Here is a 25,474-nt window from a genome sequence, read left to right as displayed (position 1 = left end):
ATAATAATGGTTTGATTGGTTAACTTCAAATATTCTATTTTTCTTATGCAGGTAATTTTTTTGAGTTACGAAACACGATAAAAGAAACATACTTTCAGATTAACATTGGATTTGTACGATATATATTTAGCATACCACCGTATATTTTGCGAGCCAAGAAACCAAATCCTATTCTTCATCAGATTTTGTTTCTTGACACTCAAAACATTCGAGGTATTCTCAAACTAATAACATCGTTTTGTTAGTTTAGGCATGAGAGAAATGTTAAGTTTAATGTCTTTTATTGTTCCTTTCAATTTTTGCGTATTTTGTTTAATTTGGGGAAAAACCAGTGAAAAATATATTTTTAATGCATATTTATTATTTAATTTTACAATAATTTTTGAATTATAAACAAATAATTGCATAATTTTAAATGATGTAATTTTGACTGATGAAATTCAAACTTTAAACGGAGTCTGTTTTATAGTTCTTACGAGATATGAATTCAATCTTATGACTTTTTGAAAGTTAATTGATCAAAAACTATTCAGACGATTTGCTCAATTTTTGAATTTTGTTGCTCGTGCATAGTTTAATCTTACGTAGTTATATCGAAGTATAGGTGTCACGCAGCAATATAATCTTACGTAGTTTAAAAAGAAATAACACTGCGTGTCTTACAATGACCAATATGAAATAAATAAAAAATTAAATAAATTACGTATTAGTTTTTTAAAAAATATATATATTGTATGAAATCATTACTGGATAAGGAAGCTTTCAACAGGGAGCACTTCGATTCACTGAAATAGTTTGAAAATAATAACGAAATGAAAAAAAAAATTAAACTACCATTTAGGGTCCGAAATTTTTTACTACCCACCACAAAATTTTTCAAGTTGTGTCAAACCCCCATATTAAGGGTCAAGAATTTAAATTCCTCACGAAAAAGTTATATGTCTTTATTCAGAGAAAATACGTTTCTGTGACTGATTTTGAAGCTAAGCTTGGAAATAATTTGCACTAATTTATTGGAGTACTACATATAGCCTCGGAAACCCTTAACCACTGTAAATTAATTAGATTGTGTAAAGAATCTAATTATTAGATGAAACGATAATATGGTGTTCCATTTTTTCATTTTATTTAGAGCACTACATATTCACTGATATTTAGATACATGTTCTATTGTCCTTATTTTTTTCTATTTAACAATCCCGATGCTTATATACACCACTCTATCGTTCTTATGATTGTACATATTCAATAGTTTTGATTTTTATATATCCCTTATATTATCCTGATGTTTGTGTATTTTTTTTGAGTTTCTATTATGATTTGTCTAGCAACCTGATATTTGAATACATTTTATAACCATGGTGTCGATAAAAATTCCTTAATCCTGATGCTTATATTCACCCTATAATTCTAAATTTTTTGTATAAATTCTATGGTTCTAATATTCGCATACATTCTGTAGACCTAATGTTTAAATATATTTCATTGCCATTATGTCCTTATACATTCGACAATTCAGATGTTGATATGCACTTTGGAATCCTGATGTTTCCAGAAATCTATTGTTCTGGTATTTCTAAGAATTTTAAAGTTATTGCTATAAAATTTGCAAAAATATCGCTTAACATGTTCTAAGCATTCATTTCAACTGAAGTTTCAAACTATTTGTAATTTATGCTTTAAGCTTTTTTATGCTTTATGCCTTATTAATTATTGCTTTATTTGACTTTACGCATTTATTTACCACACTTAGTTAACGTATCAAAATGTGTTTCGCTTAAACTTTCATTTGATACCAGCAAAATGTATCATGCACTATTATCTAAATACCTTTAATGGTTTTACGTTGAACTATCTCATAAATGTATAAAATACATGAAAGGAACTAACATCATCTATTTCAAGACGAAAAAGACGTTAGCTGGATATCTACAAAACGTGCCCAAAACTCACGTCTTCGTCTTACTAGGATAAAGTTCAGGAAAATGTTTCATCGCCAAGAACTTCTAAGAAAACGTGCAATATTCATGGTATGTCATCTAGAATACTCCGTGCAATATGCGTGCTGAATAAAACACAGCAGTTATCTTTTCTTATACTTATGAAATCGAAGCAAAAATGTGCTTTAAATGTGTTCCAAAAAATGCAATGTTTGATTTTTTTTGTTATTGATATTTTTTCATTATTCCAAACTCTTATTCTTATAATCTGTTTAAAAATAGTACAAAAGCTTAATATTTTGCTTCTTACATAATGCAGGTTGGGTGTTGTTTGAATATAAAGAAAAATAAGGAGAATTAGGAAAAAAAAAGAGATTTTATTTTGAAAATTAATGAAATTTTCTAAAAGTAAATAAGGAAAAATTATTCTTGGCACATAATAATAAATAATTACTACAATCACATAATATTTGCCTTGACTTATAAATTATAGTACTCATTTTTAAAATTGAACAAAATTTTGTGACAAGTTGCATTTTAAAATTACTCAATCTTTAAATTACTTTTTCCATGTAATGTGATTCGGACCTTGGAACTCAACGACGTGAGATATGTTAGTTCTTTCTTTTAAGACTAAAATATAATGTAAAAAATATGGTATTTCTTCTCTACAAAAGGTATTTGAGTTGTAATAAATATATCAATTCCTTCCTACCCGTCAAACTATAATATAATAAATATATTATTTTTTCTCTACAAACAAAATAAATATATCGGTCACTTCTCATCTGTCAAAATATAATACACTAAATATCTTATTCCTTCTCTACAAACACGAATTTGAGTTTTAAATAAATAATCCCAAGAAACTGAAGCGATGAGATATGACTTCATTAAAAGAACTTCATTGGCTTAAAAAACGGACAGATGGAAAAAATATCGACATATCGACTTTTATTTCCATCTGCTTATTTTTAAGGCAACGAAGCTCTTTAATCAGGTATATTTTAGCTGAAATGACGATACCAGTTCCTTCTTATCTGTAAAAATGTAATATACTTAATATGTTATTTCTTCTCTTTGAACAAGTATTTGAGTTGTAATACATTTATCAGTTCCTTTTCATCAGACACACTATAATATGCTAAATATTATAGTTTGTCTACTAAATACTTGCCTGCTAATTACTATAGTTTGTCCATTCTTTTTGTATAAACAAGTATTTGAGCTGTAATACACATATCACTTCCGTCTCATCAGACAAACTATAATATGCTAAATATGTCATTCTTTCTGAATAAACAAGTATTTGAGTTGTAATACATTTATCACTTCCTTCTTATCAGACTGACTATAATATGCTAAATATGTCATTCTTTCTGAATAAACAAGTGTTTGAGTTGTAATAACCATCTTATGCAAAGAAAAAAGTATAGTTGAAAGCAACCAAAATATGGTCAAATTTACTGTTTAAATACATATACATGATCATGACTTTAATGCAAATAATTGCTTGTCTCTAGCAAAATTGCAGAACAAATAGCTTAAAAATGTAGGAAAAAACAACACAAAGATATTGAACCCACTATCTTCATGCTTTGTTTGGCAGTAGGACAAGGCCCGCAGCAATAGTGATCCCTATAATATATGGTTGTTTTACTTGAGCCTCGCTGTGGAGTATTACTATTCCATTAATCGCTTAGAAACGTTTATGTAGTTGGTTTGAATCCCGCTTTAAGATTAGAAATATATTCTTGATGGTTTTTGTAAAAACGTGTTGTTTTTAATCGGAAAAAGGTTTGCGATTCGTTATTTGTATTTACAAGGAAACCTCATATGGTTTATTTTAAAGAATTGTTGTTTCTTTCACTAAAAATTTCATAAGTGTGGTAATTTTGCCAGAATTCTTTTCTCTGTGTAGTGACTAATCTGAGAAAATATAATATGATAAATTTGTTATTTTTTCTCTGCAAAAAAGTATTTGAATTGTGATAAATATAAATTCATATTCATCTTACAAATAAATAATTTAAAACTTCTCATTCCTTCTCTCTAAACAAGTATTTAAATTTTAGTAAATATGTTTGCTGTTCCTCGTGAGGAAAAAAATTGTAGCAAATATGTTATTTTTTATCTAATTATGTAATTCTCTCTCTATATATTTTTCTAAATTCAAAAAAAAAATTTTTTTTGGTCTCAAAAAAAGTTTTAAAAATCAAAATATGAACTTAATTACATAAATTAAAATTTGGAATTGCATCTTAATTTTAACTGACAAATCAATATTTTTTTATAAAAAAAAGTAAGAACTTTTTTTAGTCAATCTATGAAATTTATTCAGTATGCTATTGCCACATTTATTCATAATTTTGTACTTTGAGAGAAGTCAACAATTTGTCAAACTGATAAAAAAAAAAGCGGTCTTATAGTCAGAACGAAGGATGATTTATGGTAGCTTGAGCGAGTGACGCTTTTTTAATATAAATTTTCCTTGCATTTTCAACCAGCTCATTTTTTAAAAACTATGTACCTGTAACTGTTTGGATAAAATATTGAAATTTTTGCTACAATAGCTTAAAAGAAATAAAAATGAATGAAAGTTAAAAAAAATATCTTTTGGCAGTTGTATTTTAACAAGCTTTAAATTAATCAATTTAGTAGAGTTCATTTTTAAACGAAGAAATATACAAAGGGACAGTAGAAGCAGCATTTAGTTGAAATGCAATTTCCAATCCATGATTAAAAAATCTTAATAAAAGCTTTCTTTATTTAAAAAGATTCAGCTTCACTCTTAGAAGTTTCATTTTAAAATTATAGTAAAACAGCCAGCAGCAGAGCAGTCTGCCCATCCAATTAATCGAAAATTTTACGGTAGGGAAATTTTTTTTATCTTTACGGTTTTGAAACTATTTACAATTGTATGGTTAAAAACCATTTTTATAAAACTGTATGGTTTTTTAACCGTTTACAAGTAGCATGTACGAATACATTACATTATCATCTTTATCGTGCTGCCATTTGTGTGTGTATGAGAGTGCCGCATTATGATAGTCCAGGGTCATAAATTGGGGAGTGGAAACTCTGGAGGAAGGGAATGGAGGAAATGGAGGAAATATTGTGGAAGGGAATGGAGGAAATATTGTGGCGTCTAGGCTGGGATTCGAACCCCCGTTTAGTCGGTCATGAAACTAACAGATTACCTCTCTCGGCTATATCTCTCAGCTGCAAGGAACTAAGTGGCTTCCTTAGGTGGATCTAGTTAGGGTCATAAAATTCAAATTATTTAATTGTATTAGGTGAAGGCAGTTAAAAAATTGTTTTTCTCACAGTTAACAATTTGAATACCATATTATTTATGGTTATTTGACTGTTTCGTTTGAATATGGTGAAATAACACTTAAATAAAGTGTTATTTAACCATTTTTTGAGATATTTCTAACAGTGTTCGCTGACAAAATTAGGCTTATCATGTTTCAATACTTGATGTTGTTGAGCATCATTTATTTTGAATGTGTAATAATTATGGTTTTCTCAATGCAGCAATTGAACCTTATATGAGATATTTCTTGGTTTATCTTTGAAGACTGTTTTAAAATTTTGTTTCCATTTTATAAAATGCACATATTCAATAAACGCCATTCGAAAATTCTATGATATCCACCTTTAAAATAAGTTTCAGTTATTAACGTAAAATGCCTTTCAAACAGCTTAATATTACCCTTTTTACTTCATTTTATTTTTGACCCCTTCTTTAATTTTTTTAAAATCAATTCCTAATGAAATAAAAGTTCGAAAAGCATTATCAAGAAAAAAAAACTAAAATGAAAATTTGTACCAACATATCATTTTATATCTAACTATTATTATTTTATTAAAATTTAAACCTTTGCCTAAGTTTTAAACATTAACTAAGCTAATCTGAATGCATACGTATCTACTTTTTCAGTAATCTGTTTTTGTCTACACAAAAAATCGTCTATGATGCGATTATGATGACTTTTTTTTTAAATTAGTCGTAAAATTAATTATTGAATCCATTGCTTCTTATGAAGAAAAAGAAAGTAAAATTAATATGAAGCTAATTTTGCCGAAAAATACAATCTTGTAAAATTATTTCTAGCAATGTTTATTTTAGTTAAATTTGACCAAAGAGTAATATTAATTTGCAATTTTCAACTGAACTATTATTTTATAATGAAGCCGTATTAAAGACAAGTTATAACATTAGATGTCTATTACTTGATTAAAAACTTCATTCGCTTCAAGAAATAATAACTGACAAGTTTCAAACGATCAAAAACATGCGCCCATTTTCAAGACTTGCCAGAAGAGAGTGAAAATTGTCTCTAAAGAGCGTGGAAATGCATTTTACCTCGATTTGCTCCTCTTAGCCACTGTAATCTTTTAGGCTACTGTGGTTGTTCTAGGTTTGATTCTCACCTTACTTTTTGCATTTTTCGTAGGCAACTTAGTGTTTATTTTTAATTTTTACTAGAAAAAATTTATGTTACTGTTTTCATCAAATTTGTTTTTGTTTCCTTTATTTTATGAATAAGCTTGTAATAAATAAGAGCTTATTATAATTAAGTGAATATTAAATGCTAACTCATATACAAAGGCATTTAAAAAATTTCAGAAGTATGCATTTTACAATTGCTATAAGAAAGGAATAAAATTCCATAGGTTATCAATAACTATATGCATATTAAACTTTGAAAAAACATAAATTCTGTTTTTAAGTGTTACTTTTATATAAATTTTAATTATAAAATAATGAATATTTCATTGATTTTATTTGAATTTTATTTTGTTTAATAACCGGCGTTGAACAGACAGCTCAATCCTGAGTTTACAACTATGGATGTCCAACTCCGTAGCTTTGCAGTTTTGAACATCCAGAAGACAAGGGAACTTCTGGATCAAGCATTTTGACAAACTAACCTTCTAGGAGGACTCTTTGATAGAACTAATCTGCATTTATGTTACGTTGAGAGGAAAACCATGAAAGCCTCCAATAGTTAGTTCTACAGTAAGGGGACTCTAACCCATGATTACGTCTACCATTGGAGATATTTTACATTAGCACTGTGATCAGTGCTATCCGAGTGCAGAACTCATATCTGCCAGCTATCGCTGGTATTCGAACCTAGGGCACTTTATTGGGAGGCAAGCACTCTATCCCTTGAACCACAACGGCTCATTATTGGTAAATTTTTTAAAAAATGGCGAACTCAGAGCTGAAAGTATCTAGTACATATACATGAAATTATCAGTTTAACATAATGTAAGTTTAGCATAGTTTTTAGCAGTTTTACATAGTTTTTAGCAGTTTTACATAGTTTTTAGCAGTTTAACATATTGCCGAAGAATTTGAGCCCATTAACAAATGAAGAATTTAAGGATCTAAATGGGCAATTGTAAAGACTTTCTTCGTTAATTTTGCTACTTAACTATCAAGTGTACTGTCTTTCAGTTACGTATAAAGGTTTAAAATCATTTCACTCAGATCAACCAAGAAACTGGCAAATATACCTAAGCTTCTATCCAAAGCAATTTAACAAGCTAAAGATACCAACATATTAAGCAAAATTGCTAATTTAAAAAACAACTTAAACCTAACGTTTCGGTATTTTTGTTTTTCTCAAATAAAGATAAACATAAAATTTTACGCTACCCCTCGTAAAAATATAACACAGAATGTGTTCGGATTTAAACTATTGTCACAGAAGTAACTTTTCTATCAGCACATCTCATCAACACCAAGTTAAGAAGCTGGTGAAAAAACGAACAATTTTGACTGAGGCAGCAAACACCATTAAACTGCTGACAGGAAAGCCTTCTAACACAGCTGCAAGCGATACCAAAGAAGAAACTATCAAAGAACACAAAAGAAGATACCTTCCTATCCAAAAAAAATTTACGAACGAAACTCAAAAAATAAATACCGGCTGGGCAGCGCAAAACAACGCGCGCCTGCGCACACATTCCACATCAGGAATTGACAGAGCAACGCGCATGGTGACTTCCCAAACATTTTCTCCTAGCGCACCTTGTTCGTCTTCAGATCTAGGTGAGAATCGAGAGAACGCAACGTTCCAATCTTCCAAAACACCCCCACAGTTTTGCTCTTTTGCCCGGGATTTGTGAGCTTTCTTCAACAGGTAGTCTCTCAGATTTTGACAAAATCGTTTGATGCTCATTTGATCGGAAGTCCAGCTACAAGAGTGCTTGTTTAAATATTTTAAACTTAGAAGATTTTAAAAGGTAAATGTTTTTTCTAAATATTATTTTAAGTTTTATTAAATGTTTTTACAAATGCTATACGCTTGATTCTAAAATTGAGGAAGCAGTTTTGTCATTGAAAGAATTCTTTTTTAATGTGTTTATCAAAATTCTGGTGGAAAAAATGGCACGGAATACTAAATATAAATTTTAGAAAAGAAATAGAATTGCCTTTTTTGAAAAAAAAAATAGTTTTCTTTTTTTAAAAAAATTATAGAAAATATTAATAAAATTCGTATTAAAATAATTGAAATTTTTTTATTTAGAAAGAAAGGAAAATTATTAGTTCAATTTTTCTTTTAAAAATTTCTAGTTTAAAAACCGGTAAAATACTTCAATTAAAAAAACGAACTGAAAATTAGAATTCAATTATCACCGAAGCAAATTCTAATTTAAATATTAAAAAGAAGTTTTCTTCAACTTAAATTGAAAAAAAATATTTAAAAACGTAACTACAAATATTAAATGCTTTTCTTTAAATGCTAACTACAAGTATTACGTAAAATATTCTAATATATTAATGAGCAATAATTTTAAACTATAAATGGCAATATCTAACAAGAACAAAGTTAGCTTCGTTGTTAAAACTTGTGAACTCTATTTTAAAAAAATATGAAACTCTTTCCATTTTATTACGCATTCTAAATTTATGCAAAAATTAATAAAAAGTTCTTTACTTTACATAACTGAGATTGCCTTTAATACTGTAAGTTATATCTAATATAACTAACAGAAAATAATTCCATTATATAATGTAACGCAAAAGTGCACATTATTTAAAAAAAAATTTTATTCGTTAAAAAGTTTGCCCAATTTAAGTTTTTACATTCGAAATATTAACATAAAAAGTTGATTCTCTCACACGAAAAATAACGACCATATGCATATCCATTCGCTGTTATTTACAGAAAAAACGCTGTATTTTAAATTTCGAAGCATAAATGTATGGAATTAGAAATAAAATCTTGATTGTTTAAATGTTCTTTATATAAAATTTGGAAATCACACTGGAATTTTGTATACATAAAATCTTGATTCCTTAAATATTTTAAATGTTTAATTAGGAGAGTTTTATTTAATTTAAATCATCCGTACCAAGAAGAGTGCATCAGTAAGGAATATAATTGTTGTTATAGGTACGATTAAAAGCATAAATGTTTTTAGGTGTACGACCATAAATAGTAAAAATATCATTTTTAACAAATATCTTACGCAGATGCTCTGAAAAAGATTAATGAAAATAATTCACAAAATTTTCATTCTATTAGATAATTTTAAGATGGTTGATGTATTATTTAATTGAATTTTTTGTCTATTGCTTTTTAGTTTTTGTGAAATATAATTAAACATTTGGCAGAACTATAGTAGTTTGTATAACACATTGGATAGTTGTAATATGAAGATATCTTCTAGTGTGTGTGATTTATTACACAAAATTTATTTAGGGACTTAATTTGAACTTGAATTAGATTAAAACTTTTGCTCGACTAAGTGAAATTTTTTTTATTAAAAATGAACTTAAGCTTTATGAATGCTCGATAATTCTGCAGTTTCTCTTATAAAATCTATTCTTTATTTAATATTAAATTTAAAACCTAATTTCAGTCTGAAGTAATGTTTTACTACATTAGTTTTAGTTATCTTTTAAATCAAACAGCTCAAACAGTAGTTGAATTGCTTAATGTGTTCCGCTGTTTCTAATATTTAACAGTAATTTCTTTATATGCTAACAATTACGCATATATTTAGCTAAAAAAAGGTTTAATTTAATAAATATGTGATTGAATATTACAAATAATATAATAGAGATGAATTTGGCAAACTATTGTTTTAAAGGTCTCCATAAGAAGTGGGGCATTTTGAACAAATTTCATATAGTAAATTCACTAAAAAACTAAAAAAAAAAAATTCAAATAAAAGTTCTGCAAAGGCTAGTTTCATTATATAAATAATATGAAACAGAATTTACTCATATTTTATTAAAATCGAAAAATTGAAAAAAATGGATTGAAAATAAGTTAAGTATATATCCTTCAAAATAATTTTATTATATTGACAAGACACAACGAATTGCGCATAAGATAAAGAAAGTGAAAAATATGACTTCAGCGAAGCATTGTTTCTTATACATATATTGTGAGGCATCAAATCATACATATTTTAAGAAACATAGAAAAAACTTTTCTGAAGTGCGAAGTAATCCATATTTACTTACAGTCTCGCCAAGAAATATTTTCCGGATATCAGAATGCATGCAAGTAAAAATTAACTTTTGAAGGAATAATATTATTATTTTAATGTATTATCATTTTATGTAATTTTGCAAACTGATTTTCTATGTAACTAAACATATAAAGATCTTGCAATTGATAAAAATGCCCATTTTCCATTTTTATTTCTTCTATTTATATGTTTTGTTTAACATTATATTTAAACATTTAATTAAAGAACAATTTGTAATCAAATTATTTTCATAATTGAAATTACAGAAAAAATTTCAGATTGAATAATTAAGAATTTTAATAAATTTTTCTTTCACACTGAGAAAAAATGTTTTCTTAAAGTTACCAGTATATGGTAAAATTTACTGCCTCCTGGCTCTATGGGAAAAACAACAAACTTAATTTTTACCGAAGAGCTTTGGTAATGAATTTGGTAAAATCAGTAACAAAATCTGATTTTATAATGCGTGATGAAATTTGGTAAATGTAGTAAAATTTTGTAATTTTATCATTAATCGTGCATTTTAGTTTTCTTTTTCAGAATTTCATTTCTTTTTTTGTATGTATTATTGTTATTTCTTCATATAAAGATATTAATTTATTGACAAAATGTAGTTAACATAGTACTAAAAACACTTATTAAATAGTTTTTTATTAAAAAGGATTCAGAAATTAAAAATGCAATGTTGACGGTGATATTCCACAAAAAAAATTTAAATACTTGTGTTTCAAACTTTGACTTACTCCTGGGTACTCATTTAAGTATACATACCACTGTCGAAATAATACTGTTTCTTAATATCAGCTTCTTAAGGCAAAGGTTCTCTTATTCTAAAACTTGAATGTATATGGAGAAGCTAGTTCAATTATATGCGATATGGGGAATTTTCAGAACTATATAATGTGCTAAACATTTCATTTCTACTGAAAAGAAAACAAATTTAATAAAATGTCTACCTTAGAATATATTAACTTATTTGCATCAATTAAATAGAATATTTTAATATTTATCCTAGTCTTGGAAAAGATTAGATTTAATACTATAAATCATATTCAGTGGATCGCGTTTCGGACCAGTAAAAAAATCGACGGTAAAAAAAATCGAAAATCGGACCAGTAAAAAAAATCGCATGTGTTAATGACGACTTAAAGCACATTAAAATTTTTGAAATGAAAACTGAAAATATAACCATAATATTGCAATAAAAATATCTTTGTACTGTGACAATATATTACTGAATTTTTGCCATATTCTAGAAGAACTGTTTGAAGATTTTTCAACAAATCTCTAATAACCTAAAAGATATTAAAATAAATATTTTAGATTAAAAACTAGCAAAAACTCCAGAAATGTTTTGATTTTGTCATTAAAATTGAGAAATATTAATTTTGCTATAAATATTTATCGCATTTAAAATTCTAAAAAAAAAATTAAGAATCTTGCAAAAACTTTTTAAATAATACCAAATATTTCGATGCAAAATTATAGTACTGATATCTATTTATTAAAGAATAAATTAATCAATTAAATCGAATAATGTAAAAGAAATTTGAAATAACCACAATAAAATGTTTTGCTACTTAACACAGTTCACTTAACATTGTCTAACGAATGGGAGACTTTACGGTACTTACGTATTAACACAACCAGGCCAAAATTCGCATAAATCGCCAAATTTGGCGTAAGTAGAAATAATTGAAATAAATTTTTTTTTATAAAACAAAGTATTTTATAAACAAAATTATAAGCATATTTTTTTATAACCTTTTATTTTACACATTATTTCGATTTGTTGAATGTATTCGAATTGTTGATTGCACTCTTCGACGTTACATTTCCAGAAGATTTGCTTTCCGAAATACAGTTTCATTTTATGAGAATTTTTACAAGTACGTTCGTTCGGTATAATTCCATATCCCTGTAACAATTCAACAGCATCTTTTTCACTCGCAGGCAGATCCCAAATACCCATAGTTAAAGTATTTCACGGCATTCAATCTAACCAGTAAGCAAAATAATTTGTTTACGAAAAACCACGTATAACACGTAGGGTTGCCGTAAGTAGGGTTGCCAAATTTGGCGATTTATGCGAATTTTGGCCTGGTTGCGTTAATTCGTAAGTACCGACTTAACTTACTACTCATTAAGCTAATTTATGAACTCAATTTCCATAACTCGCTCATACATTTTTAACTAATTCATTAAAGATATTTTATCTCTTACTATCGATAAAGATATATTCATTCATGTTATATTCTCAAAATTATAATTTAAAAATGCTTTTTTTCTTTTTTTTTTATAAATTATGATATATGTTTTGGGAGGATGGGATTAAAAATAATTCTAAAACATGGATTTAGACTTTTCATTTTATGTATAGGCTAAAGCCCTGTATCAAACTATTGTTGAAAGTATGCTCAGAATTCCTTCTAAAAAACTTTTAGCACAAAGGAGACCAACTCCGCATGAAGTAAATCAGATTTTATCAATTTTTTCTTATACTTATAATCGTATCTATAATTGACAAGCTGAGTGAATGAGTTCTAAGTGACATTTCAGTAAATTATCCGAATTTACTGTTAAAACTGTTCAAATTTACTCAAATTGCTAAAATTTACAATACCGAATGATATTTTAGTAGATTTTATTAAATTAGTCGAAGTTTCTGATATATGTTAGGAAATAAAAATTATTTAACGTCAAACTTTTAAATACCAATATCTGAAATTCCACACTCTTCGTGTTATAATGCTCGCACTATAAGCGTAGTGTTATTTACTACTAAGAGATGACTTTCTAAGGTTACTCGTTTATTCCTCGCCAAATGAATTTGTAATATTATTCCAATTTCAAAAACTATTACCTTATATTCTACTGAGATCGCCGAAATTTAATGAATTGGCAAATAATAAAATTTTGTATATTTAAATAAGACTGACATAAAAACTAGAAATTTCATTTTTATTAAATACGTCACTTAGAATCTTTATACACTAAAGCTCTTATATTGTGAAGTAACTTATGATATGTTTTAAAGGGATTAGAAATAATTTCACTTATTATGTTTCACTTAGTATGAAACATATATTATGCTTTCCGAGTTCTATATAAGCACAAGCTCTATATCAGACTATTGTTGAAAATATGCTCACAAATGATGCTGACAAAAATTTTGCTCAAAAAGGTTCCGCTTTACTGTAAAAACTGTGATATAATAGCTTTCTGAAATAATTTTCTGAAAGTGAGGTACAGTAGCTTCCCGTTATTTCAAGATAACAGCAAATCGAAAGTTCATGCATGCTTTAAAGATGTAAATTTAAACACCAATAATGGATAATGATTACCCTAAACTGACTCACATTCACACGAAATCGTAAATTATTTAACTTCCGAAAATACCATTTCTCTCGACTGTGGATATGGTCATTAGACAGTCTACATTTGAGTGCAAAATAGCGAGAATTCGTTGTTGTCTTGCACATTCCTCTAAATTTACAAAAACTAAAACTCCCATTTCAAGATGTTTGCTTGTTTTTAGTTGTGTAATGAGGATAATTATATGTTAGTCTTTAAATGACGGCCAATTTGAATAAATAATTTTATTATTCGAGGCGTATTTTTTTAAGGAAGGGTCGTTCGAAAATAAAAACCGAACGAAAGAAAATTTTCACGAAGCAAATTTATTCTCAGATTCTACATGCGTCTTTCTGTGTATTGACATAATTGCCAAGTTTTTTTAAACACTTACAATGCCTTACTAGATTTAGAATACCCTCTTCATAGGAACTTGCCGCCTGCTTCACAAACCAAGAGATCACGGCCGTTTTCGCGTAGTTCGTTCATCGTTGTAGTGGTTTGCCACCGAAATTATGTTTGAAATATCGGAAAAGATTAAAATCGCTCGGCTCAAGGTCTGGGCTACAGGGGAGGGGGATCTAAAATTTCCTCGCCAAAAGAGTCAAAGGAAGCTCTGATCTGAGCTGCTGAAGAGTCATTGTCATGGAGTAACAAAATTGCCAGTCAGCATGGCAGCAGCTCTGTAAACTTCACAAATCTGCCGACGTTTGTATCGGGCAGGTTTTTTTCCGACAAAAAAATGCACCACTGATCGTATTTCGTACGAGGCGGGTGATTCAATAATTTTTTCAATAATTCACAAACTTTAAACATTTTAAAGGCACAAAACTGACCGTACAGGTTACCTACATAGCTGCAACTCTGCACTGCTGTTCCTAAGGAATGCCAAGGCACAATACGAAGTACTCATTGCGACGTTGGCGCCATCTATTAGCCTACACAACAAAACTGTCCTTACTTCAAAAAAACGCCTCGTATTTAATATTTTACGGCTTCTATTCTCTTAAGCCTAATACAAATTCGTCTTATTATTCTCTTTGCTATGCGTTTGTTTGATTTACAAACTAAATTTATTGTAAGAATTAAAGTTTCTATGCATTATTTAACAAAATGCTCATACTTTAAAATGTATCGTAAAAATAACTTTATCGATTCTAATGTGTTTATCTTATTATTATTACAAACTTTAAGTGTTATTGAAAGCTAAAAAGGGTGGCAAATGTTTACAAACTTTTTTAATGTTGTCAACTTTTTATAAATTAATTTATTTAAAATACATAATCTACATTTACATAATACACATTAAATAGTTTACATTTATTAATAAATTGTAATTAAAGGAACATTTCCGATATTTCTTTGCACCAAGAACTGACTTTAATGCTTAATCACACTCAGAATTATCTCTAGTGCTTTACTACACCATGTAATTGTCACCATTTTTAGTTTTAAGAAACACTAAAATTGTTCATAGTGCATACATAAATCATGCCTTGTCTTAAAGGGAATAAAAAATTATTTCTGAAAAATACATTCAGCTTTAAGATTCATGTAAAGTCCTTAGCTTTGTATCAAACTTTTGATGAACATTTTATCAGAACTGGTGAAGACAGAAATTTAACACAAAAAAGGACCCTTTCTCTGTGTATTAAATCAGTATTAATCTCTTTTTTTATTATCTAATCATATTATTTATAATTGTAAATTGTAATTAGTATTAAATTTTAAGAATTATCATTAATATCTTAATATAACAGGATTGAAACGTGCCACAATTTAATCTTCAACATTTATATGAAAGATTAAAATATTTTAACGTACGTTCATTTTATTGATAAATATTTCTATGAAAAAATTAATTTTTTTAATTAGAGAGTAAAACTATTCACATTCAGTAAACGTGACGAAATAAATAAAAATGCCTCACCATTCATTTAATGACTATCGATTTTCGTCAAATATGTGACCCTCTAATGTTATCAGCAAAATATTAGTCTGAATGCCTCTGACCGATTTTGGAAATAGCCTACTAGTCTCGTCAAAAAAGTCATTTAACATTTACGCAAGAACGACGATTGAGTAAAAACGTGACGTAATATTACAAATTCACATCCACAATCTATGAAAAGAAATCTAAGTGGCATTACATAAGAGATTAAAAGTGCTCAACTTTTCAAGAGAGAGATTATAATGTCACAAAAACATTTATTAATTTGACACCACGATATAATATATTTTTATTTTTATCGTTTTTAAAAAGGCATTCCACAATTTCTTTAATTTCACTCTATTTGCGATAATTGTAGCAAGAAAAAGTGTATTTGATGTGAAAAAAGCACGAATTATTATAATGTATTGCGGGACTAAAATACTAGCTAACTAAACGAAATATGTTTAACTATAGACAGTAATTAAAATTACCACTTAACATTTATGCTACCAGAGTAATAACATTAAATTAGATTTAACCATAAAAATCCATCTGTTATAAGCAGTTAACTAGATGATAAGAATAAAACATTATACGATGATTTTAAACTTGTGTTAAAATATAGTCATATTATTATATAAATTAATATGAGCATTTAATTTCGATTTCACTTCTATTTTAAAAGAAATAAAAATAAAAATATTTCTAGTATGAATCTTAAGAATAAATCATAGTATTTATAATCATAAATCAATAAAATAACTTTTGAATATTTTATTTTCTCCATTAATATATTCTGGTGCCCTGAAAATAAAACTTTATACATATATTCCTTGTAGCAAAAGTATTTTAATTGAATATAAAGTGTTTCACTTGCTTTTTCTTTTCCTATAGTAAATGAAAGTCTTAGAATACAATTTTACTTGTGCTAATTTGTAAAACTCATTTCAGTACACAATTTTTTCTGTACTACCAGTGAAATTACTTTATACCTTTTAAACTATATTTTCAATCTTCTAAGCTTTATAAAAAAATTTAAACAAACAAGTTAAATTCTAACTGGATCTACGGTTCAGAATTATATCATATTTAGGTCATAAAGTCATTGTTTTAGTTATTAAGATAAGTTATAAATTATTATTTTCGATTTTTAAACTTCCAATTAAACAGTAATTTGAAAATCCCTTTAGTTACTGTTTGGATTTTCATTTTAATTCAATAAAATTAAGATGGCAATAAAAAAACATGATCAAATCTACCGTAAGATGGTTAAATTTACCCTGTTTTTACCGTTTATTCTTACGGGAACACCAAAAGGTTCAGTAATTTTTGAAAAAGGGCTTTGGTAATATTTTTTTAAATTAATAGTTAAATATGGTTTAGTAAACCTAGTAATTTTATCGTGATACCTTATAGCATGTCTTTAAAACCATTTATTCTTCAAAATTTACTTTCCAGTTTTGTATTTCTTACTAAATGTGTGGTAATAAGAACCATAAAATTTGAAATCCGAAATTTACGGTAAAGCGTTACCATATAAATGACAAATTATCAAATGAATTATTGAAATACCGTCTATTTTAGTTTTTTTTAACTAGGAGTATATTTTTTTTACCAAAAACATCATTATCAAATATTATCAATCATTATAATTTTATCAGAATTTTTTTCTGTGTAGGGACTGAATAGCTAGAACATTATATTAAGTTTCTATCAATGCAAAATTAATGGATAGCATACTAAATTTCTTACATAATTGCTGATTTATGGTTAAATATTCTAGAATTAGTAAATGTAAAAATCGAAATTTTAATGACCAAATTGGTGCAACTAAATTGATATAAATCTCTACTTTAAATTTTAAAAATTTTAGGATAGCTAACTGAATTGTTAGTTAAAAGTTTTCTTTTAGTAAAGTTTAAGGACAAATATTTATATATTTGTCTAAATCGGTAGAAAGGAATTAAATTAAATCTCTAGTATTTACACAAAAATAAATAATTTAAAGTATTACTTAAAGAATAACACTTATGTGCGTAATAAAAACTATTACAGACTACATAAAACTCTTAAAATAGCATATGTTTAGGCAAAAGCATGACTCATAAAAAATACAAAAGAGTATACCGTTTTATTCAACTCGTCAAATTCGATGTTTAATGTTTCTGTGCAAGCTTTTAGCATCAAACTATATAATAAGAGGTCTGTCATATGTTTCTATTTCATTTTTTTTACGATTTCAAACGTTAGATTTCTGAAGAGCATTAATTCGGTTGAGAATACTTTCAATCGGGAAATGACAGGGACAAAGTAAATGTTGAAAGAATCTGTTACGGGAAAGCAGATGTCGCTTAGAAATGGTTTCTTTGAAGACCTTTTTTCGAACGGATTGTCGAAATCGTTAAATCAGTCTGAAAAAGTATTTCATTTCAAATACAATTGCTGCAATAACTCGCTTTGCTAAAGAAGAGAATTTGTTTCCGTTACAAAATTGCACTTTATTTCTTAACAGAGCATAAACTAGAGGAAATGAAACAGAAATTCTCATTGTATTGGATGCATAATATATAATCCTAATATAAATTTATTTCTAAACTTTTTGTCATAAAAATTTTCAAATCAAGAGACGTAAATTAAACTTTTATGAGCTCTGTATGAAATGAGTGCTCACATAACATGAAAAATTTTTCGTTTTTGATGAAACTGTTTTTGGTCTGTTGAAACTGTTGTTTATATGTTCCGAGCAAAAATTTCGTAAAAGTGACGAAATAACTATTGTCATTTCTTCAAGGAAACAAATTTCGCCAACAATAACAAAATATTTCATAATTCCATTTTTTCAAAAAATAAAATAATAAGACAAATAAAATAAATAAAGTACAACCTTCTAGTGCTCAATGTATCTAGCTTTTCTAATAACCACTTTATCGGGATCATCTTATAGATGGATCAATATCGCACCAATAGCACAAAAGGGGTAGATAGAACAGCAAAATAAATTATATCCATGCCCGAAGCGGGATTTGAACCCGGGATTGTCCAGTTACGAGACCAACTTCTTGACCACCAAAATGACTGATCGGCTTGCTCCGCCACTTTCTTTCCGATCATCTAGTCTTCATTCCAGTTAACAATCTCTCACAAAGCACTGTTATGGGGCTCCGAATTGAATAAACATTTTTGTCATATATTTAGGAGTAAGCGTTTCCATTTAAATGATAAAGGTTCTCAAACATACAGATCTTATTACCTACTTCTACTTACTTATCTATGGCAGCATAAATTAAAATTTTAAAAACAAATTCAACTTAATAAATGGTTTTTATGTCTAAGGTATTTTGATAAAATTATTGAAATTTACCCCATTTACCAAATTGTATCTCACAATATAAAACCATATTTCATTATTAATTTTATCAAAATCCTTACCAAAGAGACTCGGTGCAGATTACCATGGCTTTTGTTTTCCTTTATTAACCTACGTGCACTCTTGCACATGAAAAAATAAGGATATAATCAAATACGATTGACACAATTGCAGTTGCAGTTTATTTGTTCACTTTGAATAAATTTATGGAGAAACATTTTTATAAAAAAGAAAAACGTACTGGGCGATACTGAGATTTTTCTGGTATTAAAAGCAAAAATGTGCGGTATTTAAATCATTTAATTTTATATTTTATAAGCGTCGTTGAACAGTTGACCCAATTTTTGTGCTTACGACTACTAATGTTCAACTCCATAACCTTGCAATTTTGACCCCAATCCAGAAGACAAGGGAACTCCTGTATCAAGTATTGGGAGAAATTTGCCTTCGTGGAGGACTTTTTGATGGAACTAACCCACATTTGCGTTACATGGAGAGAAAGACCACGTGAACCTCCCACTGTTAGCCTGACTGCAAGGGGACTCTAACCCATGATCTGTCTACCACTGAGGACATTTTACGTCAGCACTGTGGGCGGTGCAAGCCGGATGCTGAATTCGTATCGACCAGCCATCACCGGGATCGAACCACGGTTCACCTTATTAGGAGGCGAAAGCTCTATCCCCTGAGTCATCGCGGCTCAAATCATTTAATTTGTACTTTTGTAGTTCACAGAAACGCTCGGCAAATATTACCGAGCAGGTAGCCAGGATAGGCAGGGAGCCAGAAATACGGTAAATTTCAACAAGGTAGTTTTCACCTTACTTTCTTTTTTCTGAGTGTGAAACTTTCTTATTGTCAATTACTTCAATGGATTCTGCGACACTATTATTCGATTTTTATGTATAGTTAAAAAACAGTTAGGTTTCAGGGTACAATAAGTTTTAGAATTTATTTATTTCAAATGGCAGAGGTAAAGTTCCAATGGAAAACTGGAAATTTGGAATACTTTATGTTTTAAATTAATAATTAAAATTAGTAATAATTAATTATCAATCTCTAATAATCGAGTTTAAAACTATTTAATTTATAATTATAATAAAATTATTATTAGATGTCTATTACTGCTGTAAATACTTTATAATTCGAAAGTTGCAAAATGAGCTTTTAAATTTAAAATAAAAATAATCATTTTGTTTTTGCGCAATATGTCTAGAAACATTCTAAATGTATTACTTTTTAAGGAAATGACCATTATATTATTTCAAAAATTATTTTGTATATTTTCTTACGCTTCTTAAAGACCCAATTTATCATACTGTTTTATTATCCCATTATTGCTTGAGAACAAAAGGATTACTTCATCTGCAATCGTATTTAGATCAATCATGCAAGCGTAATTTTTACATTATACCCATTATAAAAGTCTCACAATAATAATTTATTTTCCTTATTTCTAAATTTCCAACAAAAAATCAAAATTAACTATTTCGTTTTTTATTTAAATTATTGATCCTAAAATATCTTATGCAACAATTGTCCTTCGAAATCGTCAAACCAAAAGGTCATTTACATGTACATATTCTTGTTGAAACTGTTATTTATTCGGTGTTGTTGCGTTTAGTTTTAAAATAAAATTACTGTACTGATAAATGAGAAATTCTGTAGAAAACGAAATATTTTTATCAGATTTGTTACAGAATTTTTTTTTTATTTTCTTTCTAAAATTCTACAAAAATGTTAAGTTTCTAACAAGATTAATTCATCTTATTTTTGCTGTAATTTTCAAAGACTTTCAGTGATATCAGTTATTGACTTTAAAAAACTTTTTCAAGTTTTTTTTTATTTTTTTCCAATATATTTTGATGTGTCAAAAATTTGCAAGTTAAGAATGAGCCAGTAAAAACGTCATGTGTGTAAAACAGTTTACAAAGTAAAATTTGATAGACTTTGTTTGAAAAAAAATTTTTTTTCCGAATTCATGATTATCAGTTCCATTGTATATATTACTTCGTGCACTGGACAACACATTTGAAAAAAGTTCCTGCTTCCTCGATGAATATATTCATCTGAAAATAAATTTAATGTAAATATGAATAAGACAAAGTGACAGCTAAATTAGCTTCGTATTTTGGATTTCATTGTTTAAAAATTTATATACATGTCCATACATTATAGTACAATGTTAAGATTTAGGGCTTTCCAATTGCATCCCGAATCTTATTTTCTTTGATTTGAATAAGTTTCTTAAACTTAGGGTTTTTGAAACGCTTTCTAATCTGAGCCTCCCCCCCCCCCTTTTAAATTTTTTTTTCTTAACTGGGCAAAAGATAATTTTTCTTATGGGTACATGACGTGGTATATCTAGGATATATGTTATATATCTCTATTAATTCAAGCAACTGTATGTCACGATAAACGTAAATATTTTTGCAACTGGAGCCAATCTATTTTTATGTTGCATTAGTGTACAACACGTTAAATACATCGTGGTTTGGACATTTTTGTTTTAATTCTTTTTTCTTTAGATACTTCGTCCGCAATCTTTCATCTTCAGATACTTTCATCACGATTCTTTCTTCGTTAGATAATTTCGTTTGTTTCGAATGCTTTTGATGTCGTCAAATGTTATTATTTTTCATAAGGTGTATCGATAATGCCAAATTAAAAAAGTTAAAATTGAAGGAAATGATAATGAAAAATTTGCTACTTCCTCTCAGTAAATCCACAAACTAAGTATTAAAATTAACTGCAATATTCGATGTTACGCAGAAAAATTCCAAAATACGTTTTAATTTTCTACTATTACAATTTGTAGCAATAAAGTAACGCAAAAACAACTGACGCTGGTCAAATATTTCACTCGGAATGCTCTAGCATGCAACAGATACAATTTTTCAGATTTCCCAGCTGAGCAGCACCATCTATTGATAAGCGTTGTAACTAATTTTGAAACTTAGCGAGAAATAAAATATGTTTTCTTTAGCTGATTGCAACAAACCGTGCATTTCTATCACATCTTCCTTTTCTTTGATTGATTTTTAAATTTATCGGTCATTTTAGAAATATCAGTTATATTTTTTTTCAAAAATAGATTAATATACTTACTAACAAACTTTACAAGTCTTCAAATAATTATTCTTACAATTGATTGGGGAAAATCTGATGATTCGAAAATAGTTATTTAGGATGCTTTTTTTACTGAAAAACTTACTATACCAAAATATTCAGTGTTTAATATATTTTTTAGCACTTTTTATTTCCTAGAATAATAAATTCGAGCATTTAAACTAATCATCGAAAAAGTTTTAAGAAGTTAGAATATCAAATGATCTATGAATAACATAAACTCTCGTTTTAAACAAAACAGTTAAAAATAGAAAACTAAGCAAGTTTAATTTTCAATTTCTTATCATATTTATCCAAGTCGCATACAAAACAAAGGTAGTGTTTCAGCACTTTCAACAGCTTTTACCATAATGTATTGTCTTAAAAATTTTAAAATATGCGTTATTAAAATGTATTTTAACTTTTGGAAAATAAATTTAAAGTTATAAGAATTGAAATAGTACATTGAAAATGCATCAGTTAACACATAAGTAAAAACTTTGAGTAATCTTACTGAAACTCATGAATAATAGATGAAGCTCCTTTCTTATTTTAATCTAGTTTTTGAAGAGTGAATTGGGGAAAAAAGAATTTTACTTTGAAATTCAAATAAAAATCAAATCAGTTTATGAAACTCATCAAGTCTGCATGATATCTGCATTTTATTGGCATTTAGCATTTTTTTTAAAATTATATTTTAAAGCTGTAGTGTAAAAGGGTATTCGCGAATAATATCATGGCGTATGACTGAATTTATCTCTCTGTTAAGCATATTTTATTTTAAAAAAAGTTATAGCTTTCCAATTCTTGACACTTTTTCTATGAATATTTTTAAGACCAGTGTACTTTATTTATGAAAATTACCTTGTACAATCTCAAGGAAATTGGTTTAACGTTAAAAATTCAAATGCTCTTCATCCTGCTCTTATTAAAATGCTAAATCAAATCATATTTTAGTTTAGCTTTTACTATATCATTGTATAATCAAGTTTATGAAGCTGGACTAAATGCTTTAATTTAACACCATATAAGGTTGTTGTAGATTTAAACAATATAATAGTTAAATGCTTTGCAAGCTTTCCAACAGCTTATAATTGTTATGCTATTGCTAAAACATGTTAAGTTCACATTTTCCAAAACAATCACGCTAAAATTTGTTGTAAAATTCTGCATTACTTACAGATTGATGATTTTGAATAATGTTTTTTCATGTTATTTAACAACAAAAGGTTATGAAGAGTTTATGAAAATATTTTAAAAATCAGGGTGCAGAATCGTTACGTTCGTTTTCACATTTTTATAAATTTATAATAAATAACTAAAAAGTACTTAAGACTGATATACTTTTCAATTATAAATTTTGTGAGTTTTCAAATTTGTTAACAGGTTACGGTTATCTTTAAAAAAAGCACTAGAATTCTTTCATAGCAGTGCTCAAGTGGTTACAGATGATGGTTCAAACTATAAACATGTTTTTTGTGTTTAAAACATGTTTTGTAACGTGTGTTAACATGTTATAACATGTATTAGTATGTTTAACTGTAAACATGTTTTTTTTGTTTAAAAACAGTCCAAGTAATTATAGTGAACTAATATTACTTTTTTATGCATAAATGATACTTATTATACTTATTTAGCGTATTAAAGTTGAAAAAGGTTATACAAGACTGTTTTTAGAACTCTTATGACTTTAACATAAATACATGAGTAATATCCTAGAAGTAAAGCAACAACTCACTGTGGGCCAAGGTGAAAATGGATGTTAAGGCACCAAAATTTCATGATCACCGGCAGAAGTGCGGCAATTTGGTTATCATTGCGCACAGACAGCTTTTTCATGCGAGTTCCAATGTATATGAAATTTGGATGGTCTTCAAGCCGCCACTGGGGATCGAACTCCAGTTCTTCAAAATGGCAGTTCAGTATCTTAAAGACTCAGAGATCATGGCTTAATAGGGTAAGCATATGCAGGCAAATTAAGTATCATTTCATTTTAAAGTCAGACTTTTGTTAGCTGAAGGAGAACAATTATATTATTTGAGGAAGGAAAGAAATAACAATTAATTAATATAAATCTTCATTTTTAATTTTTTTTATTTTATGGGGGAAAATTATGATCCTTATCCTTATAGATCCTTAATATTGACACATAATATTTTAATTGCGCCACGCATTATATTCACATGGAATAGTGTACCCTACCAAAGGAATTAATTTTAGGTCCCATATGGGGTACACAATGTTGACCTACAGTTTACTATGTATGTAACTTTTTTAAAACCTTCAGCTCAATATTATAAATGATTAATATTTAAATATTCGAACAAAATATTTGAACTAAAAAGTACAAATATTTTTTATATCACTTCTTCAAGTTTAAATCATACAGCAAAAGTCTGAAATATATGCTATGAAGACTAAATATAAGATAGTCTAGTAATGTTTTTCAAATCTAATTTTATTTTGAAATAAACCAAATAAAATTAAAAACGCTAGCTAAAAATAAATACAAGACATAAATGAATTATTTTAAATCAGAAAGTACTCAGAGTATGTCGAACAAGCTATCATGACATTACCATAATATTCTATTTTGGGATCCGAAAACATTTGGTAAACATAGAAACTCTGACTTAAACTAAACCCAGCATTCGGAAAATTCAATTTTAAATAGCCTATGGGGTAGAATTTGTTTGATAAAATCAACATATTTTGAGTTGAAAAAAATGTAGAAGTTATATTTTAAATATACCCCTCTAGCCTATTTTGTTTTGAGTAGTTTATTTCAAATCTTAAAACATTTTACTGAAAATAAATATATAATTTGTTAGAAGCAATCGTAAAAATAATCCAAATAGATAAATAAAATGTCTAAAAGATAGACTTGAATAAAAATAAGAACTTAAAATATCAAACTGTGTTCGTTTCAAAGGATTGCAGAAAAGCTAGGTTATCTTAACTAAACGTTTTATAGGTTACATTTTATTTACAAATGGTTGGTTGTATATTTGTTCCTAATTTGTAAAAATAGACCGTTAAAAAAATATTTTAGATATTATTTTTTGTTGCTGTGCAGTTATACATAGAAAAAGTATATAGTATGAAATATATAATAAATGAAAATTGTTACCTTTAAATGATTTATTGTTACAATAAGTTACTTAAGAGACTATTTATAATGTATAATTATGCACAATATTCGAATTTTTATTCTAAAATCATAGTAAAATTACAGGCTGCGGTTTGTTCATCCAATTAACCATCCAT

The 25,474-nt window shown here is 27.7% G+C and overlaps 1 protein-coding gene across 1 annotated transcript in view; it reads left to right on the top strand.

Annotated features, from left to right (window-relative positions):
• The first annotated feature begins 12,826 nt into the window (after positions 1 to 12,826).
• LOC107440520 (sarcoplasmic calcium-binding protein 1-like) overlaps positions 12,827 to 25,474 on the top strand; it is a 127,930-nt gene continuing 115,282 nt past the window's right edge. The window contains exon 1 of the mRNA XM_016053474.3: positions 12,827 to 12,915. Within this exon, the coding sequence (XP_015908960.1) occupies positions 12,859 to 12,915 (57 nt within the window). The 5' untranslated portion in view covers positions 12,827 to 12,858. The remainder of the gene's footprint in view (positions 12,916 to 25,474) is intronic.

This window comes from Parasteatoda tepidariorum, chromosome 6 (genome assembly GCF_043381705.1).
Source record: "Parasteatoda tepidariorum isolate YZ-2023 chromosome 6, CAS_Ptep_4.0, whole genome shotgun sequence".
Taxonomy (NCBI): Eukaryota; Metazoa; Arthropoda; class Arachnida; order Araneae; family Theridiidae; genus Parasteatoda; species Parasteatoda tepidariorum.
Note: the sequence above shows the minus strand (reverse complement) of the source record. Positions and strands in the feature narration are given on the sequence as shown.